This window comes from Parasteatoda tepidariorum, chromosome 7 (assembly GCF_982258835.1).
Source record: "Parasteatoda tepidariorum strain Cologne lab strain chromosome 7, Ptep-v5.0, whole genome shotgun sequence".
Classification (NCBI taxonomy): domain Eukaryota; kingdom Metazoa; phylum Arthropoda; class Arachnida; order Araneae; family Theridiidae; genus Parasteatoda; species Parasteatoda tepidariorum.
Window position 1 is genome coordinate 10,923,177 of NC_141761.1, and position 15,929 is coordinate 10,939,105.

Genomic DNA, 15,929 nt, shown 5'->3' on the forward strand with positions numbered 1-15,929 from the left:
AGACAGGGTGAGATTTCAAAAAGTTAAGTAAGATTTCTAAAAGTTAAAAAAAAAAATAACGCAAAGAAGCTTGGAAAAAAAAATCATTTCTTTAATAATAATACATTTTTAACATCTTCTAATTTTTAAAGCATTGAATATTTTTGCTGCACATCATATGGAAAATGTTCTACGTCTACTTTTTCATCAGCTTTTCTCATTAGGTTGCTCAAATGCGTATTTGTTTCGTTTTGATCGTTTCTACCCACATTTGTTTCATTTTCATTTGTCCGTTTCGGAGTAGAAGATATTGCCTTTACAAGGTATTTGTCCATCTTACATTAATGCTCTAAAATTTAAACGTCTTACATGAAGAAACCTTACCTACGTTTAAACACGTGGTTGCAGAGAAATGCGTTCTGAAAGAGGTTCCGTGGTTCCGAGAGATGGTGTTCCGTTGTTCTTAAAGGTTATGAACAATACTGGTAAATAGAGAAGCTAGATAATGGGGCAGATGTTGAAAATAATGAAAGATCCAGGAAGAAAAGTGAAACGAAATTTATTCTAAATGGCGCAATGACAAATTTTTTCAAAATGCGAGAAATTCGCGAATTTTGAAATTGGTTTATAGAATGCGCAAATTTCTCGCGGTAATCATCTTTTAATGCGAGAAAAGAAAAAAATATGCGAGATTCTCGTGTTCTCGCGCTGTAGTGAAAACACTGATGTGATATCATTTTAAAAACTTCTCAAATTTAGTAAACGTTTCCCTTTGCAAATGCGCATGCTCCTAGAAATTCGACACTAAAAAAGGCTGCAACGGACAACAATTAGAGAAACAATTTATGGAAAATTGGAGGAAATCCTTTTTGTTGACTTGCTGATTTTGATCTGCTCCAAGTAATGCAAAAAAAAGAAGAAAAAAATTATATATATATATTGTACAAAATTATGTATATTGAGTTTCGGAGGCCCTTGCAAATTTTTAAGTTTCATGCGAAGCTTTAAAAAAAATTTAATTTTGAGTGGCGCCTGTAGTTTTTGTGGTCCTAAACTACAGTCTATCTAGTTAATATGTAAATGCGGCCATGAAGAGTAAACAGTTATTGAGATTTAAGTTAAATAATTCTTATGTTTGATGTTTATGTTTAACAGGGTGCGTAGCGTTTTAAAAAAGTGGTTAAAGGTGCTTATTACGACTTTCGTTTTTTAAAAGCCCTTAAAGGTTTTTCACTGGGTGTTTTTAAAAAGTGCTTAATTTTCCCTTTTCTTAAATGAGATTTTTGTTCTTTACCATATCAATTTTTGCCCCAAATTACGCAAAAAGCGTGTTTTCCACATTGTTCTATTCAGCGTTTTCATAATTCATTCACCCACTATCTATTTCGACATGCCATTGATCTGTAACGTATGAAAGCGTAAATCATTTTATGAAATGCTAGTGGGTTCGAATTCTGAGCTGGATTCGGTGGGATGGATTCGTGCATTCTCATGCGCAACTCTGCTGCATTTTGCGAGGGAAATAAACTTTTTAAATTTAATTATTTATAATTTTGAATAATTTTTTTACATAATTGTGTAAAGTAATCATAAATTTAAAAAAATTGAATAATTCACTCAATATTGAATGTATTTAAAATTGTGAAATTGTTTTTATGGTGGCTAATATAATCACGAAAAGAATTCTTTGTCAGAAACTAGTTATTTTATCATGATCATGTTACTTAGAAAACTATTTTGCATTTTGTTAACATATATATATATATATATATAAAGAACTTTCAACAATATGAAGGAAAAAAATTATTAGTGCGCATATCCTAATTATAAAATTTTTTTAAAGTGCTTAAAAATGTTTTTTGAGTGCTAAAAAAATCCTTAAAAGGTGCTTATTTTTTGTTGAAAAATTTGACTATGCGTCACAGATTTAATAAGTTTTATAAGCAGTTGGAATTAAACAAAAATGGAACATCATGGATATAATTGATATTAGATGAAATTGATATTTATTAAACAGCAAATTACTTTTATACAACTAAAAAAATTATATAATCTGTAAGTTTCATGTTCATAATATATATTTAGTCTCATTTCCCCTTCTTTTGAAAATCAATAACACATGTATCCCCCTTTTCCTGGATAAAACGTATATTGTGTGCATATTTTGTTAAAAGATAATTATGTATTAAACCTAATCTATATATAGCGCCTGGTTAGTAGGATGCTGTACTTTATGTTTGGGAGAACGGAGTTTGAATCCAGCTGATTGAAGAATCCCCGAGTATTAAATGGTAACTGGTGCACACTAAATCTGACGGATCACAAAGTCCTCCATGTTCCCATAACAAATTATACTTTCGGAGGGTAACCGGATCAGAAATTGATGGTTCTCTGGTTCAGGCCAAAATTGCGATCTGTGGATGAATGAATGAACGTATGCATGGATACGCCCTATTACCGGGTCAGGCAGAAGTCGAATTGTTGGCCATAGATAGTGCCTCTGGAAAACAGCAACAATCGCACCCCAGGGCTTACGACATCAATCCATAAGTAGAGCTAATGTCTAAAGCTCAATCAATTAAAATTTTTCCCACAAAGAAAGTAAAAGTATTGATTTAGTCTTCATGAAAATTGAACACTTCCACATTATTAAGATCTATAAATATTTAAATGTATTGTACAGAAAGTTATGTAAATCCTCTTTTCAATGTCAAATCCTTCTTCTTTCTATGTACACCACTAACTTGGTAAAGCTATCAAAGCTTAACATTTATTTAACCAATGTACTATGTTGTATAAAATTTATTCTGAGTACATTATATGAATAAGAATGTTTGTATTTGAGCAGTTTAAAAATATTTTCAACTTGCATCAATAATTAAAAAAAAAAATTCTTTAAAATGAAAATAATTTTATCATGCCAATCCTGATTTTATTATCAACAACTTTTTCAGCTTCAGTGTTTAAAACAAGTAATTATAATTATATTATTAATTTTAAAGATTAATTTCTTGAATATATAATGAATTTCAAAATATTTCATGAAAATAAATTTCTTCACTTCAAAAAAAAAAATTAGAGTTTAAAGTATAAATTTGCATTTTCAGTTAAAAAGAAAACAAAATCTGCATGCAAGATGTACATTAATAATATTCAGAATCTAGCTCATTTTTCTAAGATTACTTTTTCATAATTAATTGAATGGTGGTATAACTTTGCGTTATGAATAAATATAATATAAAACTTTATATCTTTTTCAATCATAAAACCATTTAATATTTATAATGACAGACATTAAATTTTTTACAATAACGTAAAATATTTAACACTCACACTATATATATATATATATGTATACAAATTATGTTAAAAAATAATTAATTAGTTAACCCTTTCGCGACGCAAAGCGCGAAAGCGCGCTTACCGCTGAGGCCGGCAGTCTCTCTAGCGTGTGTCTCCCCAGGGCCGGAGGGTTTTTCGATGTTAAGCCTAATTCCATGAAATTACCGAAATATCAGCGCGTTGTTTAATATTGTTCTGTAGAGTATTTAAGTGACATATGCTTTATATATATTTCTATGGATAATTTATTTACTTAAGTTATTTCTTGTTTAAATGTAATATAAATATTAATAAGTTTAAATATTTCGCATAATTTCCTCTATTTCCAGCTCAGTTAAAAATTTTCGACGCTTCGACATTCTAACGGTAAAAAGAAAAAAAATTCAAGCCTACAAGATCTAATTATCCACTAAAAACTAATCCGAAAATCGAAAGTAGCGAGAGATAAAAAAAACTCCCTTACTTACTGTAAATAAATATCACGTGCTAATTTAAAGAGCCCTCATAAAACATTCCCCCCCTCCTCTCCTTCCCCTAAAAACCACGTGAATGTACTTTAATCTTGAGTAGAAGGTCAAATCTACATGTATCTGAAACCATAAGGACATACAATGCCATCTTTTGGAAGAAATTTCATTTTTTAAAACGTTCCGAAACACTGGCACAAATATGTGACGGTCGGGGGAGAACGCGAAAACTCTCTGACACGCGGTGTGTCGGCCGGGAAGTGAGCGCGTTTCTTGCTGTCACATATATGTGACAGTCGGCTCGAAAGGGTTAATTCAATCAGGCATGATAAAAAATATCTTAAGAATTCTAACAGTTTTAGTGTCCAATTTGTCATCAATATTTTGATAACATAGCATTTTAGCTGTTAAATCAATTGCTCTCTTTAACAAATGTTTGGATTTCACATGTCAATTCCATCTAACTCAAGCAACTGATGTGATAAATGAAGAATAATTATCACCATTTGTTTTACAGCAAATAGATAACTAAATTTTTGTGTCAGCTCGGAATTTCAACTTCATGTCTAAGGCCACCATTAATTGTTTTACACTTATCAAAAGGCACTGTTGCAAAAGATCTAGCAACTAAACATCGTTAAATTCATGAGTTGAGTTTGTAATTACTAGTTGGTGCATTTTTCAAATCGACAATAGTTTCAACTTGTATTAATAATTAAAAAACAAAAGACGATTTAAGTTGAAAATAATTTTAATTTGTAAAACTTTTAATCTAAATAGAAAAAAAAATTTCAAATAATGTAAAATACTTAACACAAAAACTTAAAAAAATATAAGTTCACAAATAATCTATTAGTTAATCAGTTCAGTCTAGCAAAATAGAAAAAATAATAACTTACGGATTTTAACAGTTTTGGCATCCAGTTTGTCAATAATGTTTTGGCAGCTTTGTATTTTAGTTGTCAAATTAGTAGTTCTCTTGATCAAATGCCTGGATTCTTCATTGATTCCACTAAAAATATTGTCTGCTACTCTAGCAAATTGTAATATATGGCAAATGGCATTAAACATTCGCTTATTAGCAGACAAAACATCTATATTTTCTTTTTGTGTGCGTAATTCAGATTTCTCATCTTCTTGTTTAGAGCCATTATTTATTATACATTTATAAAAAGGCATTGTTGAGAAAGAAAAACATCGCTAAAGCTTTAATTTCAGAATCTTAAAGTCTAAACAGTTCAGAAGACAATGCCAAAAATTGTTTTAAGAACAAAATCATTTCAAGTATTAAAATTAAAACAATGCCGAAACTTTTTTTCAGGTTTTCACTAGTTAAATTTAAATTATACTTATCATATTTAAAACAATCTTCATCATGAAATCTCAGAATGCATTCTTAATCTTTCCAGTCTAAATGAATTTGTTATTAGTCCAGCTTGCTCAGTCAACGAGATCTAAACTTTCAATAACACGTCTTTCTGAATTTGTTTTTCTATGATTTCTTCAAAATTATGAAATCGTTATCCCAGTGATTACGTTAAAATATCCTTGAGGTAAACTAAAGTAATGCACAATCCATATTTTTTTTTTTTTTTTGCAAATTAACACCTGTAAAGAGAAGTTTTCCAATCAATTCAAAGTTCCCACTTTTCGCGTGTTTACATTCTAAACATCTGCTACTTGCACCACCTGCCTTTCATCTACCAGACTCGCTGAAAAAATCCCAAAAAGTGATCTGAGCAAGTTCGCCTTCCTCTTCCTGCTACCTCTCAGATAATAACAATGAAAGTAGATTTCCGTGTTGGAAGGGCGAAGTTCACATTGAATCAGAGACTGGAATGTTCTTTCTCTTCTGAGCTGTTTTTTTCTCTTAGTAATGTGTTCGTGTTTGATTCAAATTTAAGAAACGCTTACTCATCAAGTTTATTGTTAGTGTTCTAAAGCTTTGTTTAATTCTATTTTAACAAGAATATTCTTTCGGTTTTACTTACTAGAAACTATAATGTTAGTCTATACTGCTAGACTATATTGTTCTACTTTATTACTCATGGTGCAAAGCATTTTTAAAAAGTGCTTCATTTTCTCGTTTCGAAAATGAGATTTTGCTCTTAACCATGTCGATTTTTGCCACGTATTATGCAAATGCATGCTTTTCACATTGTTCTATTCAACATTTTCACAATTCATTCAAACACAATGCATTTCGGCGTACCGTCTGTCCGTAGTGTGTCAAAGCGTCAATGATTTTACTTGTTTGATGAGATATTTGCGAGTCCGTATGCATATATACTGCACTGGGTATGGTGAGATTATTGCACTCTCATGTGCAACTTTGCTGCATTTTGCAAGATATTTTGAATTTTAGACTTCATTTTCCATTCTCTGATATCGAGCCGAAAAATCTCTTGATCATTTTGACAGCCGAGATTCTCTCAGAATATCATACCTGTATATCAATAACTCAAAAGAAAAAAAGAAACGAAGTTTCTGAAGAAATGAGTTTATTTAAAAACATTAGTAATAAAGAATGTCACAAACAGAGTGACGAAAAGAAAGAATACAAAATGATCTGCTTCAACAGAAGCTTAAATACAGATAACAGGTGACGTCATGATCCACGCAAGAACTACCAACAGCAAATGAAAATAAACTGGCCGATCCCCGCAGACCATGACGTCACCGACGCAAGTTGAATGCATGAGATCGACGACGGAAAATCGAACCTCATACCTTTTAACTTCTATTATTTGTCTAACATGCGGCCCCCTCTCATGCCTTCAACTTTTACAAAAAAATACACATATACAGTTTATCAAAATCTTCAATAAACTAAAGAAATATTTAATTTCCTTAAACTAATACTTAAGCTGTTTCAGTCCTGAAACCATCCGAAAGATTAAACTTTCACAAATACTTTTGAACAAAAATTTTCCACTTCTAACTTGGTTAAAGGTTTTGTAAAAATGTCCGCTAAGTTAAATTTACTCCTAACGTGCTTAACAGCAAAAAATTTATCGTAAATTAAATTTCTTAAAAAATTATACCTTACGTCGATGTGTTTCGTTCGACTATTTTCAATGGGTGAATGAGAAAAATCAATTGCAGATTGGTTGTCACTAAATATAATACAATCACTTAAATTTATGTCTTCTAAATTCAATTCTCTACACTCATCTATTATACGCTTGATCCATAGGCTAATGTAATCAAAAAAAAAAAGAGTTCTTTGTCAGAAACTAGTTATTTTATAATGATCAAGTTAAGTCTTTTAAAATTATTTTGCATTTTGTTAATTTATATAGTGCTTTAAAAGTACTTAAAAGGTGCTTATTTTTTCTTGAAAAATTTGGCTACGCGTCTTGTTTAATAATTCTTATGTTTATGTTCAATTAATTGCTGCAAAGGCCAGGATAGCCCGGTTGGTAGGGCATTGGGCCCATCTCCAAGAGTTTGTGGGTTCGATTCTCGCCGGCCGTAGGCTCCCCGTGTAGTAAATGGTGACTGATGCACATTAAATCTGTTGAGTCGCAAAGTCCTCCATGTTCCCATAACAAATCAATACCTCTGGGGGTTCTGATCCAGTAGTTTCCCTGTCTTCTGGATTGTTTCAAAATTACAAGGCTATGGAGTTGAATATTAGTAGTCGTAAGTCCAAAATTGGGTCGGCTGTTCAACGATGGATAAAATAAAAATATAAAATTAATCTTGCTTCCTTCCTTATTCATTGATATTTTTTGCTCACAAACTCTAATATTTGACATAACAAGTAAAAAAATGAAATTTCATTGGATTTTCATTGAAAGTTTCTTGAAACACCTGGAAAAGTCAGGGAATAGTTTTTTTTTCTTCCGAAATTAAGTAGGAACCGTGTGTCATTTTCAAATGCTAACTTTGCATGCTAAATCTAAAATTTTAGATATTTTTCATTAAAAAAAATGTTTTCCTGTATCAGTGTTTGAAAATGCATTTTATTTTTCAGAGTTTTTTATCAAGGATCTGAAAAAAGTTTGGTTATGGATTTATTTTGGCCAACAAACTATTCCAATTTAATTGCTGACAAAAATCCCAGACAGCTTTTAAAGTGGATAAATGAAATCTATCTACACAGTGGTCGCATATCTAAGGTTTGTGTTATATTTACTCTTAGGTTAAACATTAAATTTTTGAATATTTTAGCTAGGGAACAGCGATGGCTCAGGGGACGGCTCAATGCTGAACAATGCTCAACGCCATAATCTTGAGGTTGGTCACGAAATTCTAGAGCATCAACCCCTAAAAGAAATATTTTGCTGTTGTAGTTTAAAGACCCAAGTATAATTAGAGAAATGAGAAATAAAGAAAAATTATTTTTCTATTTCAGAAAAGAAACTTGCATTTAACATTTATTAAGAACTGTTTTACATTATTAATATCGATATCCCCTATTACATTTGTAATATCCCCTGAGTTGTGGTGGCTCAAGGGATAGAGCGCTCGCTTCCCAATGAGGTAGCACAGGTTTGAAAACCAGTGTTGGCTGGTCGATACGAACTCTGCACCCGGCTTGCACCGACCACAGTGCTGACAAGGTAGACGGATCATGGGTTATAGTCCCCTTCCTGTCAGGATAATCGTGGGAGGTTTTCTTCCATGTAAATGCAAATACGGGCTAGTTTCATTAAACAGGGTAGCCACCTACCTTGAAAACCTGGAATTATCAGGGAATTTTTTTATACTGGAAAAAATCAGGGAAATTTGGATAAAACCCTGAAAGAATAAGGGAATTTTAAAGAAAAGCTGGAAATTTTTTCTTTGGTAATTTTTTTAATTTCACTAATTTAAATTATTTACTAATTTTCTTAATTTAAATTATTTCATCCATTATACCCACTTTTTTTAGACGGAAATGTATCTCCAAACAATATCATCAACTTAGCAATACTTTGCTTGCAATATTAGGATATTAGCTTCTGTTTTTAAAATCTGTTTCTAGGCTGAATCTATTTATGGCTCAAGTTTGTTCCGATGCTTTCGTGGTAATTTTTTTCCATGTTGACGAAATGCTTTTGTATTTTTAACTTTTTAAAATTCTCCAAAAATTAGGTGATTATAATTTAATAATAATAGATTTTATATTGCACTCTTTTTCCGAAAGCTTTTGTATTCCCATTCAAAGAAATCTGTGAATTATTTTTCCTCAGCTAACCAACCAATCACAAATTTTTTTATATTCACTAACAGCAATGTTTTTCGACAAATTGTTACAATTGTTGCATTAATGCTAATTTTTTCTATTTCATTTTAACCTTTTATAACATATTTTAATTTTTTTTAAAAAAAAAGTTTTTTTTTAAGAACTAACTATATATTATTTAATTTTGCTCTTTTGTTGGTCAATATATGATTTTTGATTCAAAATTTTGTACTAACACATTAAAAAATAAATTTAAAAAATCTTGCTAAATTGTCAAAATATATTATTTTTTTCAAGATGATATGTTAAAAAAATACTAATAGTATCTTGCAGAAAAATATTAGTGCTAGAGAGGTTTGTCGCAGAAAGTCCAAAAAATTCTGCTACAGGGATATTAAGTATTACTAACACATTTAAGATCTTTGATTAAAAAATGTGAGGAAATAAAAAAATAACTGCTTCAAGTAAAACAAAATTAGATTTTTTTTTTACTAACAGAACAGGAATTTTACCTAACCTAATTTCAACTTAAGGTAAAACCCAACTTTAAAAACATGCACCAAAATCTGTTATCCCTCAAAAAAAAAGTTTCATTGCAAGCAATATTATTAAAAAGGATATTGCTTGTAAAGTATTATTATTTAAATGCAAACCAGTTGTAACAAACAATTTAAATATTGAGTTAATGCTCTTCCATCTTTATGTTGTAACTTTTTTGATAATGATAAATTTACTTTTAATTGAAGTTATTTTTATTGTTTCAAATGTTTGCATTTCTAAATGTTCACAATTTATTTTCTATGTTTTCATATTTTTCTAAAAAATATTTTTTTCTTTCTTAGTTATTATTATTTTTTTTTATTGCAACAGTGTATTTGCAACACTTGTTTTGGCATTAGCATTTTCATGAATCACTTCTTTTTTTCTTGAAAATATTCATTTTGTCGTACGACATAATTTGTTTCTTAGCATGATTTCGATGTTAAGTTTAAGCAATTTTAAAATGTGAAGCGTACTGAAATTAATTTACTTATAGCATTAAAAAATGAGAAAACTTTCATTTGTATTAACAAAAGTTTAATCAATCATTAAAAAGAAAATTTAAAAGTAGAAAAAATATTCATAGTAGATAAATAAGAGTACATAAAGAGACCCAACAAAGTTTCTGCAGTCCTTGAAAATTTTTAGTAGTGGTAATAAATTTAGGTTAATGCTAGAATATATTTCTTATTTTAATTTACAACTTTATCGTTAAGCGGTTTAGCAAGGTTGAATTTTCATGCACCTTCTTAGGAAAACAATTTTTAGTTGTGGTTACACAGAAATTAAAATATCGAAATTTTATTTATATATATATACACAATTGAACCTGTTTATCTCAAAATTTCTATAATTCCCTACATTTACTGTCTAAAATCAATGTATTTTCCTTGCTTATGTCGAATTTTTTTCCTTCAAAACCTCCGTTTCTCGAATTTCTAATAATCGAGCACAAATATCAAAACTTTCTTTATCTGTAGAACTCGTAGACAGAGATAAATTTCGTGAATCCACAGGAAGTAAGGATAAATAGGTAGGGAGTGTTTCTTGGAATTTCAGTCACTATCCTTGCACTTCCTTAACTAGAAAGGAATACGATGATTCTGGCAGTAAGTGAGGGGTTAATGAGTAGTGACCATCAGGGGTTAGCTTTTCAACATAGATAAGAGAGCTATAAAAAACAGTTGGTACACAAACTTGTAGATGCCATTGATGAAACAAGTTAGATGCTATCGGATTTACTGTTTTGCCTGGAGAAATGTGTCTCTAAAAACGACAAAAGGGTTTTAAAAAGCTGGTTTTAAGAATAGCTGTGAAGATGATAAATAAGAGGATGAAGGCATCAGTAAAGAAGAAGAAAATGTTAATGCTGAAAATGCAGTGCCAGATTTCCCAGAATGGAATGCAATAAATTAATTGACATTAATTTTGATGATGTTTACAAGTGGGCAACTGCCTGGCAACATGCAGAACATTGACAGATGCGGACATCATAGATAATACCAAAGGAATATCAGATGAAGAGGAAGAAGCTGAAGATCATATTGATGAATCAAAAGTGAATGCAAAAGAAGTAGAAAAATCTGTGGAATTCTTATAAACTACTATTGAATCCCAGGAAAATATTGGCTATGAGGAATTGGCAATCTTTCTAACCTGAAAAGAATAATCGAAACAAATAAGGTTATACTTCAAAAATCTTCGAAAAATTATTTTCAGTGTTTAATGTATGTTAAAAAACTTATGTAAATAGATGTATGTGGTATAATTAATTTAAAGAAATGTCTGTATTTTTCTACTAAAAACAATTAAAGCACTTTTAATAGAATTTCTTATTTAAAATTAGTTCCCGTGTAACTCGAAACCTCTTTATCTCTAATTTTTCGCCTTTCCTGTGACATTCGAGATAAACAGGTTCGACTGTATAAATAATATTCAAATAATAGTATTGACATTTTTTAATAAATGCTTATTTTTGTTGACTTGAATTTTGAATAATTGTAATAATTTTTATCTTTTATTTTCTGCATCAGCTTTCACTTTTATTAAATTCTTACTATTAGTTCTCTATCTGGTTCAAATTTTTAATCGTTAATAAAATACTTTTTTATTCATCCACTCAAGTTCAAATAAATTTTTTTTAAATTTGTAGTGCATGACGTTAATACAGTTTTTTTCCAATTCCAAATATTAATTCATTCGTTAAATAAGAATGAGCGAAGAACGAAATGAAATTTTTTGATTGGTTAAGCGTTACTCATGGTTTTAAATTTTACTGTAAGGGATTCAGATTTTAAAGATAAACATCAGTTATAATTTCTAACTTATAGCTCAATTTGAACAAAAAATATAGTTTATTGCACACATTTAAATATTAAATTATTTTATATTCGCTGCGTCAGATGAATTCAATAAAGAACATTACGTGGTAGCACGTGTGGTCCATGTCACCCAATTTATACTTTTATAGTTGTCAGATACCAAAAAGCCTTTTTTTTTTTTCAATTCCTACTATTAGTTCACACTCTCCCGATATATATTTATATATCTTGTTCAAATTTTCAATAATTAATGAAATAATTTTTATTCATTCACTCAAGTTCAATGTTAATACAGTTTTTTTCAAATATTAATTTATTAATTAAATTTAATTAATTTATTTTAGATTGGATTTAGAATTAAAATTAGAGAAAAAATATTTAATTATTTAATAAAAAGTAACTAAAATAAAAATTTTCTTCGTAGACCTAAGTAGGAATTGACTTTAAATTTTTTTTTTATTACTTGTTGTAGTAATGTTCTTGTAAAGTTAAATACAAATAGAAGATTTAACTTTGCACCTAACAAAATCTACAGTTTGTTATTCACTTCAAAAAATTTTAAGTAAAATATTTTTTAGAAATCTATCATTTTTTCCTACTGTGGTAAAAAATCTTGACCTCTTACACTCATAAAAAAAAATTTTTTTCTTCTAATTCTTTCTTTTCTTGATTTTAATTCCAAATTTTTTCAGTTGTAATTTTTTTAATGTTCTTAAATAAAATTTGATAGTAAGGGGATTTTAGTGCCTTACATAAGCATCGCTCATTTTCCTCATATTCCCTAGATTGCTTAATTATAAGTAAATCTCAATCCCCTTGTGTAATATTTGAATTTATGTAATATTTAGGTACTTATGTAATATTTGAACGCCCCTTATATGTGGTAATTAAAGTTTTTGTTCCTAATTTGAAATATTTTTTTCTTACAGATTAGTGCCTTTCATAGTCTGCATAAATTGCTAAATCTGATGATACAGTGTATTGTTCATTTAGAGTACAGCTCAGATAAAACGGAGACTTCAAACATTAAAGCAGATAGTTTGATTTGTCACAGTCCTTGTATATTCGAGATTGTGAAGGTCATTTTTAACATTTGTAAAGGTATTGCAAAAAGTCCTAGTTTCTATTTATTTTTTTTGAATTGTGATTCTCAACCTTTTCTTTGTTGCAGCACACTTTTAACGAAATTTCAAAATCGATTTATCAGCGGATTTTTTTGGAAACTGTGTAAAATAGTTTATGATAATAATTTTGAATCTGCTATAAAATAATTTGTACTGACAAGGATTTGTCCAGGCCACATTTACTACCGTTTAACGGCACTTTCACAAATTCAACTTTAGGAAATTTCACAAAAAACTTTTTCTTAAAATTTTATTTTTGTATCCCGTAATTAACGATTAATCCATATTTTTGTGTTGATTTTTTAATATAATTTTTAGTTTTCGCAACTTATGTCTAAATTTTCGCAAAATTGGTACCTCTCAGAAAACTTAAACCCCTGACTAAAAGCACAACAGTACGTTTATTAAAGGATTAATTACAAGTTAATTGCTATTTTTTTAATTTTATCATTACTATTATTTTTTTTTTGCTTTTTATTAACTGTTAGTTTGTTTCTATACTTATTAATTGTTAGTTTTTTTACATTAATTGTTATTTTTTGTGATTTCTTAACTTGTTTATATGATAATTATTAATTGTTAGCTTGTTTTTTTCTTTCTAAAATTTGGTGGCATACTTTAAGAATTTGAGGGCACGCAAAAGTGCTGCGGTGCAGTGGTCATTGTTCTAGAGTATGCTACTTAATTATATGTTATTACTAAGGGGCTGTACCCTCTGCTTGTTTTTGCTAATAAATGCATTGTTAAATAGATAAACAGTTCTGTTATTGACTGTTGGCTATAAATAGATTATGAAATTAATGCAGAAAATTATAGAATTATAAAATCCAAGTAGGTTTTAATAAATTAACATGGATTTGATTTTACAATCTACAGTGTTAGTTACTGATATTATTGGAATAAAATTTTAAACTCATTTTTCTGCTCAGTTAGTATTTTAACTTCATTCACAAACTTGATTTTGAAAATCTTATTTCATTTTGTTGCTATAAAAATCTTGTTAAATATTTTTTTTAGCTACGAGATTATTTAGTAATAATGCAAAATGTAATTCTTAATATTGCCACAGATTCATATTCATTTATATCATGTATTTAGTGAACAGTTTTGTATCAAATTAATTATAAAAGTAAATGTAACTAACTAAATGGTAAATATTGCTTATTTACTCATTGTAAAATGATAACTAGTTGTTTTTGTCATAGAATGATGCATAATAAGGTAATATGTAATTACTTTATACCCTAATAAAGATTGTTAGTTTTCAACCTTCAATTCTGAATAAGGCTCAAAATCAAAAATTTCTGACCATTACAAAATTTTTTCTCAAATATTTCTAATTATGGAAAAAGACATGTGCCCACTGTCTTTCAAAGTCCACTTCTCTCGTAAATTTGGCTCATTTCCCTGAAGTTACAACAAATATATTCTGTTCCAAAATTCATAACTTGATTGATCACAAAACTTTTTCAGGGTTTCCACTCCACAGGGAAAACCTGGAAAATACAGGGAATTAAGAAATCATCTTAAATAACAGGGAATTTTGAATTTTTTCTTATAAACAGAGAATATTTATTTCTTATTTTACAAAATGTTGGCCTCTCAAAGTGTGAATTATGAGTTATTTAAAGAGAACTCAGCTATACTATACTATTTCATTTGCTGTATTATTATTTTTTTATGTATGTTGAACTATTTTTGATTTCTCTAAGTTTTTCCAGCAATTAAAACTAGTGTTAGTTATCCTGATATAGCACATACACTTGCATAGTGATTTTGTGTTTCCTCTTAATATATTGTATATATTATATACAGGAAACTTTTTTTTCCAGACTTGAGTGGCAACCCTTTTTTAAAGAATTTCCATTAAAAAAATTATTATAATTTTTGAAAATAATAAGTGTTATCATCAGTTTACTAGTACAACAGTTCTATGATTGCCAATCTGACAAAAGTAAAAATCAAATGTTTCGAACCTATTTCATACTCTCGTTTCAATTAAGCACATATAAATACGCAAGCAAAACATGATTTGTTTTACAAATTTGAATAATGTAGCACCCTATGGCAGAATTGTCTCAGGCAACATGGCAACATTGTCTCAGAACGTTACACAGCTCTTGCAGAAAGATTTTTCTTTAAAAATGTAAAAAAAAGAACTTTAGTTTTCTACACGTAATATTTGAATCATGCATTTAGATAATCACTTTTTGATGTGCTCAATTTGCACCGATAGTATGGTAAGTCAATGTAATGTTTTGATTGTATATTATTGGTTTTATTATTAATGATTTTCATGTGTATTTTAAATATCCTGACATATTTCAAAGAATATGGAAAATTTGAATCGTGCATTTGAGTATTTACTTTTTGAAGCAATGATTCTATGGAATTTTCGACAGTTATCGCCGTTGATTTCTCCATAGTTTTTAAATCCAATATTTTAGATATGATATTATTTATTACAACAACTTAATCTCCAAACATATCAAGCTTCCCAGAAATCCGTTTCGGGCGATTTCGTCGTCAATCTATTTTTCAGCGATTACTGCTACGGATTTCATGATTTTTTAATTATTTTTTTGTTGTGATGATTATTTACAAAATGCGAAGAAGGAAATAATTTGTGCATCCCCCCCGCAACAAAATATGAGAATATCACCCATAATATTAGAATAAAAAATTATTACATGTTCTATTTAAAAAAAAATTAAAATTTTTTGTATTGTTAACACAGCACTTTTGATATTTTAAATTAGTAACATATATGTTTGTTATTATTTAAAGTATCTTGCAGAACAATAACAGTGCTAGATACAGGGTGAGTAGCGTTTTTAGAAAGTGCTTATGTTTAATTTACATTTTTTGAAAGCTTTTAAGGTGCTTTTTTATTCCGGGTTTATAAAAAGTGCTTTATTTTCTATCTTTAAAAAAAGTTTTTTTTTTGCCGTATTGATTGTTGCTCTAAATTACGAAAAATGCA

The 15,929-nt window shown here is 29.0% G+C and overlaps 2 protein-coding genes across 4 annotated transcripts in view; one reads left to right on the forward strand and one right to left on the reverse strand.

Moving 5' to 3' along the window:
* The window catches only part of LOC107452356 (uncharacterized), a 43,215-nt gene that overhangs the window by 10,003 nt on the left and 17,283 nt on the right, over positions 1-15,929 (forward strand). For all 3 annotated transcript variants that reach the window (XM_043049405.3, XM_016068812.4, XM_016068810.4), the window contains exons 5-6: positions 7,768-7,912; positions 12,752-12,923. In XM_043049405.3, coding sequence (XP_042905339.2) covers positions 7,768-7,912; positions 12,752-12,923 — 317 coding nt within the window. The remainder of the gene's footprint in view (positions 1-7,767; positions 7,913-12,751; positions 12,924-15,929) is intronic.
* LOC107452357 (DNA-binding protein RFX6) overlaps positions 14,305-15,929 on the reverse strand; it is a 54,592-nt gene continuing 52,967 nt past the window's right edge. The window contains exon 18 of the mRNA XM_043049406.3: positions 14,305-14,442. The gene's annotated coding sequence lies outside the window, so the exon portion shown is untranslated. The remainder of the gene's footprint in view (positions 14,443-15,929) is intronic.